The following is a 21,357-nucleotide window of genomic DNA, read 5'->3' as shown; positions in this document are numbered from 1 at the left end:
ATACCACAACTAAAACAAAACAACAAAACAAGATTCCACCTGCTGCAACTAACACCAGGCACAGCCAAATTAATTAACTAAATATTTAAAATAACTAAATTAACTAAATATTTATATTATTACTATATTTATATTTATAGTAAATATAACTAAATTAACTAAATATTAAAAAATAATAATAAAAGTTCCATATTTTCATTGCTCAGGATTATGCGACTGAAACTTCTACAAAACGTTTGTCGATGTTTACCTTTCACCATGGGGGCCAAAGAGGCATCTTTCACCGCAAATCAATCATTCAGAAGTATTACATGAACTTTATCAGTCAGCAATTATTTTAAGACTGCCTCAGGATGAATGAATATGTGAAGTTGCAGAAATGAACTGACGTAACAGTCTATAAATCACGACTCTTCATTTAGAGCAAATGTTTTTTCTTACATTTGTTTCACTCATTTTTCTAATTCCAAGTTTTCTTGTGCTCCTTTCACTGTTAAACAGCTGGCTCTCCTGGCTGAGAAATTATTTCTTTGTGGATGCCATATTGTACCAAAGTCATTAGTTGCTTCCATTTCTGGCTTCCAATTCATGCAATCAAAATTAAGCTTTTGGAAAGTTCAGTCTCTCCAAGGTGCCAAACTAACATTATTGTGAATGCTACTCAGCTAAATTTAGTTAAACAGTTGAACACTAAAGGTGTTTTGTTTTTCTTTTCTTTTTACAATGGTAATATTTGTATAAAGTTCAATAGGCACTGCATAGATGAACTAACATTCTTACTAAATTAAGAACACCATGGGACTTTCCTGGTGGTCCAGTGGTTAAGAATTCATGCTTCCCCTGCAGGGGGGCATGGGTTCAATCCCTGGCAGGGAAACTAAGATCCCAAATCCCCCACCATGGCCAAAAATAAAACCGGAAAAACAAACCAAAAAACACATGAAGCAAAAACACACCTGGAATTGGATGTAATTATTACATCCAAACAAACTGTAAAATTGTATCCGTCGAATTAGATATCTCAGTTGTCAAAATTTACAAATACTTCTTCACACAGAGAGATTGAACTGCAAAATTTTTGAGACACAGCTGATGTGAGACAGAAAAAAGTATTCCAGTAGGGCTATGCTGCACTTAGTCGCTCAGTCATGTCCAACTCTGCCACTCCACGGACTGTAGCTCGCCAAGCTCCATCTGCAGGGGTTCTCCAGGCAAGAATGTCGGAGTGGGAGGCCATGCCCTTCTCCAGGGGATCTTCCCAACCCAGGGATGGAACCCAGGTCTCCCGCATTGCAGGCAGATTTCTTTTTACCATCCGAGCCACCAGGTAAGCCCTCCAGTATGGCAGTAAGATTTTTTTCCCTGTAACATGTTTCTCGACCATGTCAAGGAAAGAAATTAAAGAAAGAAATGGAAATGTTTATTCTAGCCAAATACCATAATCTGGGAAGCAGTCTTTCAGAGAGCTGTGAGGACTGTATTGCCTGTTAAGAGTTCAAAAGCTCAGTATGGTAACTTTCTGAGACAGAGTGCTATACATTGGCCGTGGAGGTGGTGGTGCTGGTGTAGTCATTAAGTTGTGCTTGACTCTTTGTGACCCCACGGACTGTAGCCCACCAGGCTCCTCTGTCCGTGGGATTCCCCAGGCAAGAATACTGTAGTGGTTAGCCATTTCCTTCTCCAGGGATCTTCCCAAACCAGGTATCAAGCCTCAGTCTCCTTCATCACAGTGGATTCTTTACTGACTGAGCTACAGGTGTGTTTTAAGTTTTTGAGACAAAGTGCTATGGTTTAGTCACTAAGTCGTGTCTGACTCTTAAAACCCCATGGACTGTAGATTGCCAGGCTCCTCTGTCCATGGGATTTTCCAGGCAAGAAAACTGGAGTGGGTTTCCATTTCCTTTTCCAAAAGCACTATACATTAAATGATACATTATCAACAGCCTACACAATCCAGATCCACGTGTACAAAACAAGTAGTGGGTCATGGGTCCCTGTGGTCTCTTGTAAGGTTAAAAAGGAAGCTTATCTCCTAAGAAGTAGAGATCCTTGATAAGATTCGGCAGGCTATCTTCCAAGGAGGTTTGGTGAGTGCAGAGGTACAATTTACACTAAAAGGGAGGGATTTTATACTTAAGTTTCTGTCTTGCCATAAAATGTGAATTTTATTTCATCATCACCAACTGGAATTTGGAAGTTTGAGCTTTTGCACCACTTAAGTGTTCTAGTCCCATTGAACAAGTCCTCTGAACTGGTGCATTTTGTTCAAAATCAGCTTAAAAATTTTAATCAAGATGTTCACAAGGAGATCCAACCAGTCCATTCTGAAGGAGATCAACCCTGGGGTTTCTTTGGAAGGAATGATGCTAAAGCTGAAACTCCAGTACTTTGGCCACCTCATGAGAAGAGTTGGCTCATTGGAAAAGACTCTGATGCTGGGAGGGATTGGGGGCAGGAGGAGAAGGGGACGACCGAGGATGAGATGGCTAGATGGCATCACTGACTCGATGGACGTGAGTCTGAGTGAACTCCGGGAGATGGTGATGGACAGGGAGGCCTTGGCGTGCTGCGATTCATGGGGTCGCAAAGAGTCAGACACGACTGAGCGACTGAACTGAACTGAACTGAAGCACACACACAGAAAACCCTTGCCTTTGCACTTTCCCGGAGAAGGAAATGGCAACCCACTCGTTTTCTTGCCTGGAGCACCCCAGGGACAGAGGAGCCTAGTGGGCTGCCGTCTACCCGGCGGCAATCGGACACACTTAAAGAGACTTTAGCAGCAGCAACAGCGCTTTCCAGCAAATTACAATTACTGAAAAAATTGAAAAGGGGGGAACAATACAACGCATTTCTAAGAAGGATTTAAAAAAATACTCCCAGTTTTATCTGAATAAATTCCTATTCTAAAACCAAAGGTAAGGAAACTAACTGAGACAGGTCACTGTTTGCACCTAAAATCTGGTGACGTATTCAAAAGAACGAGATTCCCCGCCCCCAGCCTCCGTGGGTCTGCGAGTCATCAAGGCCGGATTGGTGCCGTTCGGGAAAGCTACCCTGCCCCGCGGCTATCTGTGAGCCTCTGTTTCTCCTTTCGATGCAGTCTGGAGCCCCATCCGGTTCCGACCACAGCCTCACTTCCGGCATCCGCCCAGACAGCCTCCGGCTGAACGAGAAGACACCGCCCCCGCACCAGCCGCGCGTGCGCACACGCCGGTAGCCCCGCCAGAGCCACAAAGGCTCCGCCCCCGCGCGCTGACGCACGCGCCCTTCTCGGGAGGCCCCGCCCCCCAGGCTTCCCGGAGCCTGGGCTTGTGGGCGGAGCTGGCGGGCCGCGACGGGCGGGGGCGGCGGGGGAGCCCGGAGGAGGGCGGGGCTTGTGGGCCTCGGCGGGCGGGGCTTGTGGGCCTCGGCGGGCGGGGCTTGCGGGCCGAGTCCGGAGGGCCGGGCCCGCGGGCTCCGCGGGCGCGCTGGGCTTCTGGCGCTGGCGGAGGCGCCATGCAGGCCGACCCGACGCCGGAGCGCAGCAGTCGGGTCCTGACGCCAGAGCCGGAGCCGGAGCCGGGCTCAGAGTCGGTCCTCGACCCCGAGCAGGATGCGCGGGTGGCCCTGGCCGAGTTCGCGGCTCTGCACGGCCCGGCGCTGCGTGCGTCGGGAGTCCCCGAGCGGTACTGGGGCCGCCTCCTGCACAAGCTGGAGCACGAGGTGCGGGTCGGGGCGCCGCGCGGGGAGGCCCGGGGTGCCCCCGGGAAAGCCGGGGTGCGGGCCCTCGCGGCGCGCACGCAGCGTCCCGAGCGCGCCGCTGGGGTGGGTGGCTCTGGAGTTTTCTACCTGGGAGGGTGTGGTCAGCGGGCCGGCTTCGAGCCGAGAACCGCTGGGGTGGGGCGGCCAGGGGCCCCTCCGGAGGACGCGAGAGGTTGGGGAAGCGCGCCAGGGGGAGTTGGCGGCGTGGAGATGGGAGGGAACGTGCGTTCCAGGGCGGGCTTGGGTGAGACGCGCACGGGGAGAGTCGGGGGCCGGCGTGGATGGACGACGCAGGAGGTGCACAGGGCCGGAGATTTGAGCATGGCTTGATGCCCAAACGCCGTAAACTTTCACTTTTGTGGCGGTTTGGGGCCTAAGAGCGGCGGCTGGAGCCCCTACCTGTGACCCCGGTCTTGCCAGCAGCTGGGGCTGGGCCAGGGCTGCGGCGAGAACTGGAACTAAAATGAACTTTGGCTTCCGTTGTGCGTGCCAGGCCCTGGGCTGCGTCCTCCACAATCCGAGCCCAAAGCAGCCCTGTGAGGGTTAGGATCCATCACCCCTTTCCTACAGTTGAGAAGACTGAGGCTCGGAAAGAGGAAGTGACCCTCCTAAAGTCTGTCCGACCTCAGAACTAGCAGCTTTCTTCATAGAATTCTTTCGTGTTCCTTCATTTGATTTGAGCCCCAGGTCACCGTCATCTTGCAGATTAAGGAAAAGGCTGTGGGAGGCAGAGACGGCATCTAAACAAAAATGAAAAGAGCTCGGAGACTACCCTGGCAGTCCAGACTCCACGCTTGCAGTGCAGGGGGCAGGGGTTCAATCCCACATGTGGCATGGCACGACCAAAAACTTAAAAAAAAAAATTGTTTTTAAGAGTTCAGATGGTTCAAGGGTCTCCGTTGTAGGGACAGCTCCTTTCTGCTGGCCTATGCTCTAGCCTCTACCTCCGAAGGGTCTCTGCAGGGTCCTAGCTGAGGGGTGAGCCCTGGGTTTTGGTGGTTTGCCCAGATGCTGAAGCCAGAGCACATTCATGGGACCTGAGCTGGAGCCAGGCCCTTTCCGGGGTGCCTCCTGGGTCAAGACAGACTGCGAGGTGCAACTGGTGAATTGAGATCCCAGAGGCTGCTGGGTGAACCCCACCCTCTCAGCCAGACTCTGGACGTCTGACATGGGGCGGAGGGCGACGGGGGTTGGGGGGGGACCAAGTACCTTCCTGTTCAAAAGAAGGATAAGAAAGTAAAGAAAGAAAGTGAAGTCGCTCAGTCGTGTCTAACTCTTTGTGACCCCGTGGACTGTAGCCCACCAGGCTGCTCTGTCCATGGGATTCTCCAGGCAAGAATACTGGAGTGGGTTGCCATTTCCTTCTCCAGGGGATCTTCCCGACCCCAGGGATGGAGCCCAGTTCTCCCCCGTTGCGGGCAGACACTTTAACCTCTGAGCCAACCAGGAGACCAAAACAAGGGTAGGTGCTATAAAAAAGATACAGTGTTATTGGCACCTGCCTTTTGTAACTGAATTTCTTTCCCCCTCAAGCCTGCCCTCCATTTGCCAGCATTTCCTAAGTACTTGCTCTAGTCCCACACCTCTGCTGTGCAAGAAGGGGACCGCAGCAGTTTGTTAGGATAAAATGGTCTTCTGGTGCTGGGTGAATGGATCACGAGGTGGAAACACCCTAGCCCTGGCCCTGCCAGCCTCTGTGGGCAGTGAAGTCGCTTGTGCAAGTCACTTGCCCGTCTTGAGTCCAAATCCAGGAAACATGGCCCCAGCTCCCACTGTCTTGGTGGAGTCTGGGTGCAGAGGTGTGCCCAGCATGTAGTCACTGGAGTGTAATGTCCCCTCCATCCTGGCCACTGTTGCTCTGCTCAGGGGCACCCAGTACTTTTCCATGACCCTCCCTTGCTGGGTGATGGGCAGACCTGTGAGTCACCACTTTGCCAGACCCAAACCTGCAGCCCTCGTTCTGACAGACCTGCTGCTGGGGGCCCAGGTGTGGGGGAGGATGCTTGCTGGCAGAACAGGCACCTGCTGACCGAGGAAGGCGGGGCCACTCCTGCCCGCCACTGGCTTAGAAACCAGGGGGAGTGTTTTGAAATAAATTTCAGCTCTTTCTGGCCAACAGGAATTTCCCAGCTGCAAAACCACTCCCCTCCCCTCCCTCCATAGGGGCTCCTCCAGTCCCTCTGTGAAGGGATGGTGGTCGTGGCCATTCCACAGCTGGGAGACGGCAGGCCCTACACTGCCCCCTCCCCCTTGTCAGGTTTGGGCGTGGAGGGATGGAGATTTGGGGTTCTGGGTTGGACCCCAGCCTCTGAGCTGTTCTCTCCTAAACTCCAAACCAGAGAAAGGGTTGTGGTTTCCCCTGCCTCCAGGCTTTCTGGGTGGCTAGGGGTTCAAGACTCCATCCCAGAAAGTGCCCTAGCTCCCCTGGGATGCACCTGATGGGCTCCGCAACCCTTCCTGCCCCAGCTACTCTGCCTGGAGTTCTCACACCACCACCTGACGGCCACACGTTGAAATCTTCCCCTTCTGGGACTTCCCTGGTGGCCCTGTGTCTTAAGACTTCCCGCTCCCAGTGCAGGCGGCCCAGGTTTGCTCCCTGGTCAGAGAATTAGAGCCCAGAGTCTGCACCTATAAGATTCTGCAACAGAGACCTGAAGCAGCCAGATCAGTCAATCTTCTGCTTCCTTCACCACTCACTTCAGAGGACGACACCCCTGCAGGGGTTATCTCAGCCTCTCAGATGGCCCCTTCTAGCTCTCTCTCGTCAGCTCCCAGGGCAAGGTCATGCGTCACTCATCCTCACACCCCCAAGTGCCTGTCCTGCCCAGCACATCAGCGCTGCTCATGCCTGAATGGATGGCTGATTGCCAGCTGCTGAGATGAGTGTGTGTCCTGTTTTTAGTGGAGTCATGGGAAATACATTTTAGGGGCAGCTGGTCTTTGTTGAGTCCTTCTGTGCGCCGTTTGATCTGATGTGTTGCTCTCAGCTCCTCTGGACGGTGGCTGATGTCCCTTTGGTGCTGAGAGACTAGGCTCAGAAGTGTCATGGTGGCAAGTGCTTACAGAGTAGCTTCTATGCTCTCTGTGTGTGTTAGTCAGCTAACCCTCTCAACGAGTCGCAGGTAGATCCTAATAGTCCCATTGTATGGATGGGGAAACTGAGGCATGGAATGATCCAGTGACCTGCCGCCTTGTGGCAGACACCGGGTCTTGAGTGTGGCCGCATGGGGACCAACTGGCTTGTCCCCCTCACCAGCTGCAAGTGGCTTGCAGTTGCCAGGGAAACTCAAGGAAACCCAGGCCCTTTCCTTTTGTCCCATCCTGGCCCAGGGGCCCCAGGAGACCAGCCCCAGGCCATGCTTGGTACAGACCTGGGTGGGTGTGGTTGCAGGGCACTCTTGAACACCGCCCCCCGCCCCCATTTCCTTCTGAATCTCCTTTGCTGCCCTGGCGTTGGGTTGGTGGTTCTGGTGAGAACAGAGCTGAGCTGAAGTCCCTGACCCGCCACGATCCTGCCTCTTCCAGGCATTGTGAGCAGAGCCGCCCCCTCGACCTTCTGGGCCGCATTTTCCCTGTGAAGCAGGAGCCCAGACTGGCTGTCACTGGGAGGTGCACGTGGGCGGTCCCTCCCCCAGGCGCGGGTCCCACAGGCTGGGGCACCCAGATAATGGTGCCCGTGTTGGTGGAGGAGGTGAGGACCTCATTCCCACTGATTGGGAACCTGTCTCCTGGGTGTAAGATGGGCAGCTGGACAGTAAAGAGGCCCTGTCCTCGGAGCTCAGTTCATCCCCGAGGCCAGGGCGTGGCAGAAGGAACGGGGCAGGAACGGAGTGTCCTGCCAACACCCCCCTGCCTCTGGCCCCCAGGTTTTCGACGCTGGGGAGATGTTCGGGATCATGCAGGTGGAGGAAGCTGAAGAGGAGGAGAGTGAGGACGAGGCGGCCCAGGAAGCGCGCAAGAAGCCCAACCCCGGCGGCGAGCTCTGCTACAAGGTCATCGTGACCAACGAGAATGGGCTGCAGGCGGCCGACCCCAACAGGTAAGGAGCCGAGGGCCAGGCCCTCTTGTCCGCGCCGCGGCTCCCTCTTGAAGGATGTCACCCCGGCCGTCGCCCCGGAGAAGCAGTCCTTGCAGGCGCTCCTGCTCCTCTGGGCCAGGCCACTGGCCACTTAAGCCAGCCTGAGGCGAGGTGCGCGGCAGCCGCCGTGTTTCCAGCTGGACTTGAGGGCCCTATCGGCCCTGACACCGATGACGTTCCCGTATTCGCCATGTTTCATACCGTCTGCAGAGCGGCCTCCCCCCAGGTGCTGCTTAACCTGTCCCAGCGGTCACACTGACCACATGTGGCGAGGCCCCATCTTGCTAGTGAGGACCCCGTGGGAACGGGCTCACCCAGGATCACACAGCTGGTCACAGGTGTGGGTGTCATCCCAGGGCCATCTGAACTCATGAGCCTGGGCTTTTCCAGGGACATCCCGCGCCCGGGCCTCCCTGCTGGTCCTGCTGAATCTGGTCTCTGTGTAGGGGCCCTGGACTTCACATCAGTGAATGTGAGCAGCGTGGCCTGGTTGATTCCTCGAGTGGGGACTCGGGGTTGCAGGGGCAGAGGTGAGCCTGGGCCTTGCACGGGGCCCCAGGGTAGAAAGGCCAGGGCTAGGACTGGACCCCAGGCTTCCTGCCTTCCAGGGGCCAGAGGGACTGTCCTCAGCCAGGACAGGCGTAACTTCATCGAAACCCTGGGCAGGGTGAGGGGGAGGAACTCGCCGGCCCCTGCGGGTTCCTGGGCGTCTGTGTCCATAGCTCTCCTGCTTTCCCGGCTCCTTCACCAGCCCCTGGTAGGGTGGGAGGGGCCACACACATAATTACAGCAGCCAGGCACCACCACCCACGTGTTCTCTGACGCAGAAACTCATTAAGTTCCGTACAGCAGACCTGTGCACGTGCCCGCTCCGTTCCCACCTGTGCTGGCCGTGGGCAGGCCTGGCGGCCTCCTCAAGGGGCTCCCTGCCCCCGCGACTCACACCAGCAGGCAGGTCTGGGAGCAGATGGGCATGGTGTTGAGATTGGGAGCGCGGCTCTGGGCCCTGTCTGCCCTCGGACCTTGGTGAGTCTCCCCCAGTGGCCAGGCCCAGCCTCTGTGTGCGTCTGACCAGGTCACCCCCAGGTGCTCCTGGCTCCATGCACGAGGGCAGGAGTAAGTCTCCGTTTGTTTCGGGATGTGCCAACAAAAAGTATGAGTGCAGTGAGCTGGCCCGCGACCGCAGGACTGGAGTGCTTGCTGTTCCTTTTGCTTTAGTGGGGTGGGGGGACCACAGCTGCTTCCCCAGCAGGCAGAACCCTGTGCATTGGGGAGTCCACGTCCAGCCAGGCCGGGGTGGTGTCGGGCAGCCTGACTGGTGGGCTGGGGGCAGGCAGGGCCTCGGGACTACACGGGAACTCCTCGCCCTCCAGCGAGGTGGTGTGGGAGCCACGTAGCTGGCCCAGGAGACTCGACTGGGTGGGCTTCCTGTCTGGACACGTGAGGACTTGAAGCCTCTCCCGCACAAGCCCTTGGCACCTCCTGAGCAATGCCCAGAGGTCCTGGGTGAGCACAAGTGAACTCTGGGTGGGGCTTCTTTGCGCATCTGCCTGCAGGTAGCAAGGTGGGGGGTGTGGGCCCACTTTCTAGCAGCTCAGAATCCACCCAAGGACACTTAATGTTCATCGTGATCACTGTAATAGTCAACCCCTCAACACCCGAGGATCCAGTGTAGGCAGCTGGCTGTTTGTCTCATTTGATCCTCACAGCAGCCTCATGACAGAATGGGTAGGGATGTGTTCCCCTGTTTGAGAAACTGAAAGAGGGGTGGGAGTTTCCCAGGACAAAACAGCGGGCAGAGCCAGACCCCCACCCAGGCCTGGCGCCGGGTCCAGGCTGCAGCCCCGGCCTCTGCCTTGAGCGGCTACCCCTCCGCTGGCCCTTGCCCAGCCCCGCTTCTTGACTTGGCTGTGTGGTAACCTCACTCACCCCCGCCGTGGCCTGTGCCCGCAGCATCTTCCTCATCGACCACGCCTGGACGTGCCGCGTGACGCACGCCCGCCAGCAGCTGCAGCAGGTGCCGGGGCTCCTGCACCGCATGGCCAACCTGATGGGCGTCGAGTTCCACGGCGAGCTGCCCAGCGCCGAGGCCGTGGACCTGGTGCTGGAGGAGATGTGGAAGTTCAACCAGACCTACCAGCTGGCCCACGGGGTGAGCGGGCAGCCGGGCCCCAGGGGAAGCAGACGGGCCTGCGCCACCCCATGCTATCGGGGCTGGTGGGAGGTGGTCCCCTGACCCCACAAGTGAGCAGACTCCCCTTCCCGGCCAGTGGGAGCTGCCCTGGTTCCCTGCGACTTCATCATGGGCCTGTTACTCTTCGCCCTGGGCCAGCCAGTGCCAGAGACCCAAGTATCCACATGGCCTTGAACACAGCCTTGTCCCAGACCCCAAGATGTGAGCCCAGTGACCTGGCTGTCTCTTTCCCAGTGCCTGCTGGTTCCAGCACTCTCTTAAATACCCTTAGTGATTTTTTTCCTGCCTTCAGGAGTAGAGTCCAGTCCCTTCAGCATGCTCTGGGGCTTACATCACTCCCCAGCACACCCCCAGACCCACCCTCATGCATCAGACCCCTACTACTTTCAGCCTGGGAGAAGACAAAAGTTGTTTCTCGTGATCGCAGCTGTCGCCTCCTCCAGGAAGCCTTCCCTGAACTCCCCGTCCTCCCCCTGGCACACACACAAAACCAGGCACCCCCATGTGGCTGCTAGGCTAAGTGCCTTCTTTACACGTACCTTTACCCCACCTGTGATCACACAGCAGTCCCCTGGCCTGGCAGTCTTGTGTTCAGGGGGCTGGAGGCATGCCTGGTGGGTGTCCCAGGCCCTGAGAGTTGAGTGTAGACGGGCTGGCGGCCAGTGTTCGGGTCGTGAACGCTGGGAAAGGTGCAGGGAGCGGAGGACCCGTGGGTGAGGGTGGTGTGCGCTCCGCCCGCAGACGGCCGAGGAGAAGGTGCCCGTGTGGTATATCATGGACGAGTTTGGGTCGCGCATCCAGCACGCGGACGTGCCCAGCTTCGCCACCGCCCCCTTCTTCTACATGCCCCAGCAGGTGGCCTACACGCTGCTGTGGCCCCTGCGGGACCTGGACACGGGCGGTAAGTGGGGCCCCCCCATCCCCCGAGGAAGGGCTGGCCGCTCTCCCGCCACCCCACTGACGGCTCGCGTGTCCTGGTGCAGAGGAGGTGACCAGGGACTTCGCCTACGGAGAGGCCGACCCGCTGATCCGGAGGTGCGTGCTGCTGCCCTGGGCCCCCACCGACCTGCTGGACCTCAGCTCCTCCACGCCCGAGCCGCCCGCCGAGCACTACCAGGTGGGACCTTGGCCCTGACCCCCTGGGCCTATTTGCCCGGTGGCTTCTGGAACGTGCTCCACCAGGTCACCAAATGTGGCGGAGCCGCAGCTGGCTGCCGTGGGAGGTAGAGAGGAGTCTGGGTGTGTCTGCGAGATAAGGGTCTCAGAGCTCGGTGAGCAAACATGAGCTGCGTGTGGCCGCACTGCTTGGCGTCAGCACGGAGCCCAGAGCCCGGGATTGCAGTGCTGGAACCCTCCTTCCAGAGGGGAGGGTGGAGGCGGGGTGGGGGTGCTGCTGGACAGGGTCGGGGGGGTGGAGCTGGTGGACGGGGTGGAGGGGGCGTGCAATACTGCTGCTCCTTGTTATGGGGTCTGGGGTGGGGGCCGTGCAGCTGGGCTGTGAATCTCAGCCTGGGACCATTCCCTTGTCTCCTGACACCTCCTTCACCGGGGGTGTGAGGACACTGTTTATACACTGCATGGTATGTTTCATGGTGCACAGTAGGCCCACAAGTGGTCATCGCGAGCATCGTAGCTGCGGATGACAGTCCGTTGTCTGGGCCCCACCAGGACCAGGGGACCCACTCACAGGGCCAAGCTGGTGGGCAGTTCGTGCAGGGCCTGGTCCATGGGGCAGGCCAGCATAGGGAGCCAAGGTTGGTGCAGCCGGGGGCGGGTCGGCAAGCGGAGCTGGTGGGAGCAGAACCAAGCAGAGCTGAGCAGGAATTAACACCCCAGCCCCCTCTCCTCCCCGCCTCTCATCTCCAGCCGCTTCTTCTCATCCGCTCATCCCAGTGAGACACCGAGGGATGCACGAGCCTCTGCTTAGCGCTTTATGGGCGTGCTCAGCTGTAACCCTCACGGCAGGGCATCCAGTCCTGTTGCATCGTTATTTAACGGGGGGTGAGGAAACTGATGGAGAGAGAAATTAAGTAACTTGTCAAAGGCCACACGGCTGGCGGAAGAGCTGGAGTCCAAACCCGGAGGGTCCTGGTGACTTGTGGGCCGAGGCTCTAGCCTTTCTGCAGCATGTTGACATTTCTCTGACCCCCACCAGTCCTTCAGATGCTCACCGAGCGCCCCAGAGGATGGTGAAAGGAGGAAACGAGCTAACCCCGCATTGACGAGTGGGCAGGGTGCCTGGTGTTAGCTGTCCTGTGGTTCTCCGACTGGGAGGCCTGGGCCAGCGTGTTGGCACTTTTCCCTGTGAATTTAAGCCAGTGGTGATTGAGCCTTGTCAGAAACTCCGTGATCACCCTTCTTAATTCAGAGGTGTATTTTAGAGCCTTGTAGAGTGCCTGCACTTAGTAGGTGCTTATTAAACACTTGAATGAGTGCGTGAACGCAAAGGCGTGGTTGACAGGTGGCTTAGAGACAAAGATTCCCTGGTCTTGAGGTTGTTAAAGGAACGTGAATTGAAATCAGTAATTTGGGGCGGGGGTGTTTAGGGGGAATGCCCCCCACTGGCCCAAGAAGAGGAGAGGAGTTCAGACACTGGTTTTCTTAAACATCCTGGTGATTTTTGACCCATCTGGGTCAGGCCTGTGCTCTGGGCCCTGGGGTTGCCTGTATTAGTCAGCTAGTACTAGATAACAGTTTGTTCCAAAACATAGCTGCCCAGAGCAGCAAACATTTGCTGTGTCTTGCTTTCTGGCAGACATTTATGTCTTGCTTTCTGTGGAAAGGAGGTGGGGAGCAGCCCAGCTGGGCATTTCTGGCCCTGGCTCTCTCGTGAGCACAGTCAGGCTGTCGTCTGAGGCTTGGTCGGGCTGAGGACCAGCCCCCATGGAGCACTCAAGCCTGGGAAGGCGGCGCTGGCTGTGGCTGGGGGGCCTCTTGAGCGTCCTTGGGACATGGCGGCTGACACTCTGGGAGGAAGTGAACAGAGGGGAGACGGGAGGAGGCCACAGGTCCTTTCACGAGTTTGCAGACTCCGCTTCTTCCCGTGGGTTATAAACACATCATTCAGCCCAGCTGGCGCTCAAGGGGAGATGCGTTATTAACTCTGCCTTTTGAAAGGAATGTCAGAAAGTATGTGAACAGGTTTTAAACCACCACGCCGCTTAACCCTCAGAGCGGCCCCCTCCCGGGACAGCACCTCCTGGGCGGTGGCCTGTGACTTGGAAGAGGCGTTCAGAAGCGACAAGAAGGTTGAGAGCAGTGTCTACACTGTTCTTTTGACACCGAACAGGCTGTTCAGCACCTGAGGGGCCTTGAGCTCTGGAATTCTGGGGCAGGAGTGATCAGGGGGCTCCAGGCACCCCAGCACCCGAGAAGGGCTCTACCTGAGTCCAGGTGTGCCCCCCGGGATCACAGAAGCCTGGTGTGCAGGGAGGAGGCGGCCTGTGTTCACTTGCTCCCTTTCTTGAAGGTCTGTTTCTACCTCCAGCGTTTCCTTTCTAGGCCATACTGGAGGAGAACAAGGAGAAGCTGCCCCTGGCCATCAGCCCCGCGGGGTACCCCTGTGACCACGTCTTCAAGTGCGTAGCCCACCCGCACCCCCAGACTGTGACGAGACTTCTCGCTGCCTTTCCTCATGCACTCCCCAGACTCCTGGGACATCCCCTATCAGGCTGTTGCCTCCTGGCAGCACAGCAGGGACCGCCAGGGGTGGGGTCTCAGGGTCACAGAGAGACGCCCGAGAAGGGAGGGTGAGCCGGGAGCCAGCCCATGCTGGGCAACCAGACGCCCAGGAGGGGTCGTTCCCAGCTGTCTGCAGCTGTGGACTGGCAGCTTCCATCAGGCCAAGTAGGCCTGCAAGCCCAGGCTGAAAGTAGACAGTCCATTTTACAGGCGAGGAAGTGGAGGGGCAGAGGGATTCCCCGCCCAGATAACTGAGCCGCCTAGGGGCAGCTTGGCCTCCGTCCGCAGGGGGTCCCCTCCGTCTGGCTGCCCAAACCTCCTCACTCTGTCCCTTCCCCCCAGGCCCTGGGGGTTTCCTCCCGTCTGGCCATCCTCCCCTTCCCTGAGGCCACAGCCCAACACCCCTCCACTTCCTCTGGTCGGAGGCTGTACCGAGGCCCCGTAGCCTCGTCCCCAGCCATAACTGGCCATGAGCTAGATGCCTCGTGCTGGCCTCGCCTCTCTCCCCACGCCTGGATCATTGTCCAGGTAGGGTCCTGTCTCCCTCCCACCTTCACTCGCAGCCCCGTTGCTTTCAAAGTGTGACCACATCTACCGCCCCTGGCAGACACGCACCGAGGCTGCCCCCCCCCCCCCACCCCGTCCTCTCCCCTGCCTGGGGCCAGGGCTGGTGCCAGCGTGGAATGAGGCCATTTGGGCCGCAGGCTCACCTGCAGGCCTTGGGGCGCTGGCTCGCTTCTCTGAGGGCACTCCTCTTTAAGTGTGTCTGCCTGCCCTGTTTGCACGTGGGAGGAAGGACCCCAGGTCGGTGAAACACTGGGGTTGTCCTGTTTCATCCTCAGGATGAGCATGAGGAGGTGGGCCCTGGGGTCCTGTCTCACAAGCTGGGGATCCGAGGTTGCCAGGGTCCGAGGGCCCCGCTGCTGGGCGGATGTGCACAGTGTGACGGCAGCCCTGCCCCCGTCCCCTCAGGGTCTACACGGACATCCAGCAGGTGCTCAGCCACCTCACCCACCCACGCTTCACCTTCACCCAGAGTGAGGCGGACGCTGACGTTCTCTACAACTTCTCGCACTTCAAGGACTACAGGTGAGGCGCCTCCCAGCCCAGGGGCCCGGCCCGCCCAACCCCGGGAGCCACCGCCTCCCCTGACCAGCAGTACCTGCCTGGACCCCGTAGGAGGCTGAGCCAGGAGAGGCCCAACGTGCTGCTGAACCAGTTCCCCTGTGAGAACTTGCTGACGGTGAAGGACTGCCTGGCATCCATCGCACGCCGGGCGGGCGGCCCCGAGGGCCCGGCCTGGCTGCCCCGCACCTTCAACCTGCGCACAGAGCTGCCCCAGTTCATCAGCTACTTCCAGCAGCGGGAGAGGCGGTGAGCTCCCCCGTCCGCCCCACTAGCTGAGACCCGCCCCCCACCACCAATGCCCGGCAGGCTCCTGTGGCCCCCATCTCTGACCACCCCTGTCTCCCTCCGCCTGGCTCACCCCATGGCTGAGCGCCTGCCTCGTGCCCACTATGGGGCTTGACGGCCCTTCCCCCGGGAGGGCAGCTCCCTTGGCCTCAGCCAACTGCTGGCTCCCGAAGCCCAGCCTCTGAGGTCTCCTCTGGGACGCCTCCCTCGGCCCCCTCTGCGGCCGCAGTCCTAGGGACACAGCCTAGCCGACTCCTCTGCTCCCAGGGGCGAGGACAACCACTGGATCTGTAAGCCCTGGAACCTGGCCCGCAGCCTGGACACCCACATCACCAAGAACCTGCACAGCATCGTCCGGCACCGTGAGAGCTCCCCCAAGGTGGGGCCTTGGGGCGCTGGGAGGGGAGGCCTGCTCTCGAGGGCCGGCGAGGGCGTGTCCTGGTGGCAGCGTCGTTGCTCAGATGGGAGGAGTTGCTGCTCGCTGCCCTTGCCGCAGAGAGAGGGGCCCCCAGGGGACCACCCACAGGAGGGAGGTGGCCGGGCCAGGGAGCCCCACAGGGCCCTGGGTGGAGGTGCTGTAGTGACGGGGCCAGCAGTCGGGGAGGTGAAGGACACAGGTACTGCTCCTGGACAGACAGAGGCCCGAGAGACACAAGTCACCAGATGACCGCTGGGGAGGTTCCCAGCCCTGGGATGGGGAGCCGGTGGATTTTTGGCTGAGAATTTGTTTCCAGTTTTCAAAGCCTAAAAATCTGCAGCTTTTTTTCTCTAAACTAACAATGAAGAGAAAGAGCTTGTTGCAGTTCGGACACGGGTGTGAAAAGACAGGGAGACGCAGGGTGCGGGGGTCAGGTACCAAGTCGGGGGCCCCTGAGCCCGGGTTTGGGGGAGGTAGGCTCGAGAGCGAGTCCACTGCTGCAGGCGTGGCCACGCTCGGGCGTTCCCAGGCATGAGCCGCAGCCAGGGGGCCGGGCCGCTCCGTCCTGGCCACAGCGAGAGGAGCGCCCACGAGCCTGCTCCCGTCCTCAGGTTGTGTCCAAGTACATCGAGAGCCCCGTCTTGTTCCTCCGGGAAGACGTGGGGAGGGTCAAGTTCGACATCCGCTACATCCTGCTGCTGCGATCGGTGAAGCCCCTGAGGTTGTTCGTCTACGATGTGTTCTGGCTGCGGTTCTCCAACCGGTAATGAAGGCTGGGCTGGGGATGTGGGGAGCTGGGCCGGGGATTGGGGGAGTGCCTCTTTTACTCTGGATGAGAACGCCTGCACCGGGGCTCCTTCCCCAGCAGGCGCCCCGCTGAGCCCGTTTATGGTAACTGGCAGTAACCCTCCCCGAGTCAACACCCCCTCGTGTGACAGGCCCCCACCCCTGCACACCCTGTCAATGTTTAGGGGCTCGCGGGGGTCTAGTGGTGAGCCCACGGGGGCCGTGGGACCACCCCGCCCGCTCTCACCCGGGGGAGAAAGGATGCTCGGCAAGGGGGCTCCGAGTGCCTGCCTGCCTACCCTGCTGGGACCGGCCGCACTTGGGACCCACTTGAGCATCTGTCTGCTCGTCCTGCAGGCCCTTTGCCCTCAACGACCTGGACGACTATGAGAAGCATTTCACTGTCATGAACTATGACCCGGAAGCGGTGCTGAAGCAGGTGAGGCCTGGCGGGGTCTCAGGAGCTGGGTCCCTGTGGAGGCCGGTGCAGACGGGACCCCACGCCCGTCAGCATGTCTTTGGGGCCGGCTGTGTACTGGTCCGGGGAGCTGCCCTCTGGGACCTGCGTCCCCTCCCACCGCTGCCCCCAACGCTCAGAGGGGCACATGACACTCAGCTCAGGTCGAGATAACGGGGTCCTGAGGCTTCCCTGGTTCATGTCGCACGGCCCCCAGGGCGGGTGGCTGCTGCTGGCCTGTGACCCCGCCTGGACCCTCTGTCTTCCCCGGGCTGCCTGGGTGCCTCGAGCAACAGGACGTGGGGGCAAAGCTTCTTTGAGATGAGGGCATCAACCCCCAGCTGGCCTGCAGAGCACCTGGGGTTGGTGAGGGAGGCTCCACTGGGCAGAGGCAGGGCCCAGCTCCCGGTGGAGAAAGAGAGCCCGGAGGGGTGTTGGTCCTGACTGTTGAGGGCAGACGGGAGGTAGGGCATAGCCACTGTCCACCCTGCTCCATACTGCCCTGCTGTGGCTCTGTGGTCCCCACTTCCAGAAAGCAGCTGCTCCTGAGCATGGGGCTATTACTTCCCGGGCACATGGTGACGTGTTAGTAAACTGAACTTTGTGTGTGTGTTAGTCACTTCATCGTGTCCCATGCTTTGTGACACACACACCCCCGCCCTGCCCCAGGTCTCTCCATGGAATTCTCCAGGCGAGAATACTGGAGTGGGTTGCCACGACCCAGGGATCAAACCCAGGTCTCCTGTATCGCAGGCAGATTCTTTACATTCTGAGCCACCAGGGAAGCCCTGAGCTGCGCTGAAAACTCGCTGTTCCGTGTGTGAGGTCTCTTCAGGGGGGGGCCTGCTCTGGCAGAGGGGCCAGGCCGCGTGCCCACCCAGCAGGGCTGCTGCTGCGTGTCCCTCCTCTTGCCCAGGGCTGTGTTGGCAGCTGGTCCCTAGGACCCTGAGCCCCTGCTGGAGCCCTGGCGTATAGCTGAGGTCGTTTCTGAGGACTGAGCGCCTTCCCTCTGTGGAGCAGGCATCATACTGAGGGTCACGTCTCCTCTGATGCCCCCGCATGGGGGATGCGTGTCCAGCAGGGTGTGGACGCTGGGCTTCCTTAGGAAGCCTATCCTGGTCCTCTCTGGGAGGAACCTGAGTTGACGACCGGCGTGCTCAGGTGTGTGCTGGGTGCAGTCTTGGCCTGAGAAGCCCTTGCCATCTGCAGGCACTTTGAACCATTGCTGAGCTCAGACATGAGCCCTGCAGGGTCAGGTGGGAGTTCTGCTTCCAGTGACCGTTCTGAGAGGGACATGGTGCCCTGTTGGCCGGCCCTCTCAGCATTCAGTGCCTCACTGGAACCTCACAGCCACCTGCAAAGCAGGTTTACTGGGCGAGGAGCACTGTCCCATTTTACAGATGGAAACACTGAGGCCTTGGGAAGTAAATGTGTCCAGAGCTCAGACCCCATTTCCTGCCCCCGATTGCACTGGCAGGGGTGGAGCTGGAGAGGCTGTGGGCACCTTCCTGGGGCCCCAGCGAGTGTCAGCTCTGCGTGAAGGCAGGGCAGGCCAGGCCTCCCTCGTCCCTGCCCAGAGGAGGCCCCAGGCGGAGTGCGACGAGCCCTGTGTCTGTTGCAGGTACACTACAACGAGTTCATCCCGGAGTTTGAGAAGCAGTACCCAGAATTCCCCTGGAAGAGCGTCCAGGTGAGTGCTGGCCAAGCTCGAGGGGCCAGGGCTTGCCTCGTGGGCAGCATCGGGCCCGTGGGGGGCCTTCGCCTCTTCTTGGTGGTCCTGCTCCTCCGCCAGAGGGGGAGGGTATGGGCGAGACCCCTCCTCCCCTCTGGCCCTAGTGGGGTGTCAAGGGCTCCTTGGGGAGGGGAGGAGCCTGGCAGGGGCTTCAGGACCACCCTTGGGACAGACGTGGGCTCTGTGCATCCCAGGATCGCACATTTGGGGGACACAGGTTGGTCCCCACATTCTGGAGTCAGCATCTCAGATGCTGTGCTCCCGGGCTTGGCGCAGCAGGAGCTGTGGAAGCGCTGAGGCGGGAGGACACAGGGCTGCAGGTGAGAGGGCAGCGAGAGTCAGGCAGAGGTGGCTGCAGCCGCGCCGTGAAGGATGTCGGAGCAGGTGACGTGGCCACTTGGAGACCAAGGCTCAGGAAGGGCTGCTCTGAGGGCCTGGTCCCAGCGTCAGCCTGCAGGCCCCCTGACCGTGTCTCCCCTTACCCTGGCCCCCAGGCTGAAATCTTCCAGGCCTTCAAGGAACTGTTCCAGGTGGCGTGTGCCAGGCCGCCCCCGCTAGGCCTCTGTGACTACCCCTCATCCCGGGCCGTGTACGCAGTCGACCTCATGCTGAAGTGGGACAGCCGTCCCGATGGTGAGGGGGCTCCCCAGCCCCGCCCTGTTTACCCAGAGCTGATCCTCCAGCCACCCCACCCCCGCTGCCACGCCCGCCCCCCAGGGACAGAGAGAGGGCGCTGTTGCCTCGGCCTGGTCCCCGCTGCCCCGTGCCTCTTTTCTCTGATTAGCCCAGAGATCTGGATCAGAGGAGGCCCACCCTGAGGGTCCAGAGCCTGCAGGGCGGAGCACAAGGAGGAAAGGGAAGTGGGTGCCCGTAGTGTTAGGAGAGGGCTCATGAGGAAAGGCGCCTTGTGTGCAAGGAGAGGGGACCCAGCGTCCCACTGAACCAGACATCTGAGCAGGGTGTGGTCGCTCATGGCACTCCCAGGGTTGGAGGCAGCCCTGGTCTTCCCCCTGCCAGAGCAGGCTTCAGGCCAGGCCCCTCCAGAGAAGCCTCGCGGCCCCCAGCACCCCTGTCCCAGGCCCCCCCTCCTCAGAGTAAGACAGGCCATGCTTCTGTGCCATCAGGGAAACGAGCAATGCAGCCGCAAATCCTGGAGGTGAACTTCAACCCGGACTGTGAGCGAGCCTGCAGGTACCACCCGAGCTTCTTCAACGACATCTTCAGCACCTTGTTCCTGGACAGGCCCGACGGCTGCCCTGTCACTCGCCTCCTCTAGGCGCCCGCTGGCCCTCTTGCGAGTGCTTGTGGGCAGATTCCAGCCTCAGTTCTCAAGAGCTGCTTCTGCAAAGTGCCCCCTCTACCCCGCTGCAAGCCATCATCCCAGTCTCCCACCCTGGGGCTCGGGGACTCCCCTCCGCTCGATTGGTCCCCAGGGTTGAGTGCCAGGCCTCAGCCCACACACCCCTCTCTAGCGTCTGTGCAGTGGTCGGTATCAGCTCAGCCAAGGGCTTTATCCCAGAGAGCTTGGTCCCTGGGGTGCTGTGCTTCCAGAGGTGTTTGTGAAAGGGGTTCCGGGGAGCACGACAAGGTGTCCTCAGGAAGGAGGTTCCCCAGGAGCACTTGTGGGAACCCAGACGCTAACAGGCCAGACTGGCTGTTACCACGCTCCACCCCAGACCCTGGGACAGGCGTCTGCAGATCACCCCGGGGAGCTGGCTTCTTAGAGCCAAACTTCTCGCCCCCAGAGTTGAACTTCCACCAGCAAAACCTCCCTTGAGGCTCCAGGGCGGGAGGCCACTGCCCTTGGCTGCTGTTGCCCTTCCATCCGGGCCCGTGGACAGGCCGCAGTGTGGTGCCAGGCCCTCCCAGGCCACTGGGCCCCGCAGCGGTCCTCATCTCATCTGAAGTTGGCTGGGACGCTGGTGAGGGGGCTCGGGGACAGGCAGACAGCAGACACCAGGCGGTGGATGGCTGAGGACAATTCCAGGGAGAACTTTGTGTTATAGTCAGAGGCCGCCTGCCACCAGCCAGAGTCAAAAAGCGGGATTTTTCTTACTTTTTCACTTATGGGAAGAAAACGCAGAATTCTCGTTCTTGATGATGTTTCTGGAATTTTGAGTCCGTTTGCAGCATAGTTTGTATAGCCACTGTGTACCCAGGCCCGGCTCACCAGACGGTGGGTCCGACTTCTGTAGGAGAGCTGCCTGCAGAGCTTTCTTGTGTGTGTGTGTGCGTGCGTGTGTGTGTGTGTGTGTGTGGAGGGGGGTGGGATGCTTGTTTCATTCTGAAGCCAAGAGTGATCCTTGTAGCAAAGCTGGACTTGACTGTGCCGCCCGCCTGTGTCTGCCGGGGCGTGTCTGTCCATCCTGTCTGTTACGCGCGAGTTCAGCCTGTGTCCTGGGGAAGCACCCTTCCCTCCAGCCGAGCAGAGGTTGGAGGGCAGGACGCCTCATCTCTGGTTTTCCCCGCAGAGAGCTGCCGTGTCCTGTCCGCTCCTGACTCGATTTGTGCTGCAGTAAAGTCCGCCTTCTGTGCCTCTGCCTCCCTTTTCTCTTCGGGGCCCTGGAGCCACAGGCCTGCCTGATGTGTCAGTTGTTTTCCGCTGGGAGTCGAAGAAAACCAAAGTGCCAGGATGAGGGCTTTGAGAAGGGGCCTCCCAGGTGGCGCAGTGGGGAAGAGCTGCCTGCCAGTTCCGGAGGCACGGGAGACAGGTTCCATCCCTGGGTCAGAAGATCCCCTGGAGGAGGAAGCGGCAACCCGCTCCACTGTTCTTGTCTGGGAAACCCCACGGACAGAGGACCCTGGCGGCTGCAGTCCGTGGGGTCACAGGGTGGGGTGTGGTTGAGTGCACGAA

General features: G+C 59.4%; 1 protein-coding gene across 1 annotated transcript; it reads left to right on the top strand.

The window, feature by feature from the left end:
• Positions 1–3,454: 3,454 nt before the first annotated feature.
• Positions 3,455–21,052, top strand: TTLL12 (tubulin tyrosine ligase like 12). Its single transcript, XM_052639742.1, has 14 exons — positions 3,455–3,705; positions 7,611–7,783; positions 9,776–9,974; positions 10,758–10,917; positions 11,000–11,133; positions 13,518–13,594; positions 14,670–14,786; positions 14,877–15,071; positions 15,378–15,489; positions 16,140–16,291; positions 16,672–16,753; positions 18,393–18,461; positions 18,998–19,136; positions 19,628–21,052. The coding sequence occupies exons 1-14, from the start codon at positions 3,499–3,501 to the stop codon at positions 19,777–19,779; spliced, it is 1,968 nt and encodes a 655-aa protein (XP_052495702.1). The 5' UTR covers positions 3,455–3,498; the 3' UTR covers positions 19,780–21,052.
• The last annotated feature ends 305 nt before the right edge of the window (positions 21,053–21,357 follow it).

The sequence above is a fragment of the Budorcas taxicolor genome, chromosome 5, assembly GCF_023091745.1.
Source record: "Budorcas taxicolor isolate Tak-1 chromosome 5, Takin1.1, whole genome shotgun sequence".
Classification (NCBI taxonomy): Eukaryota; Metazoa; Chordata; class Mammalia; order Artiodactyla; family Bovidae; genus Budorcas; species Budorcas taxicolor.
This window is presented reverse-complemented; position numbering and strand designations above follow the sequence as displayed.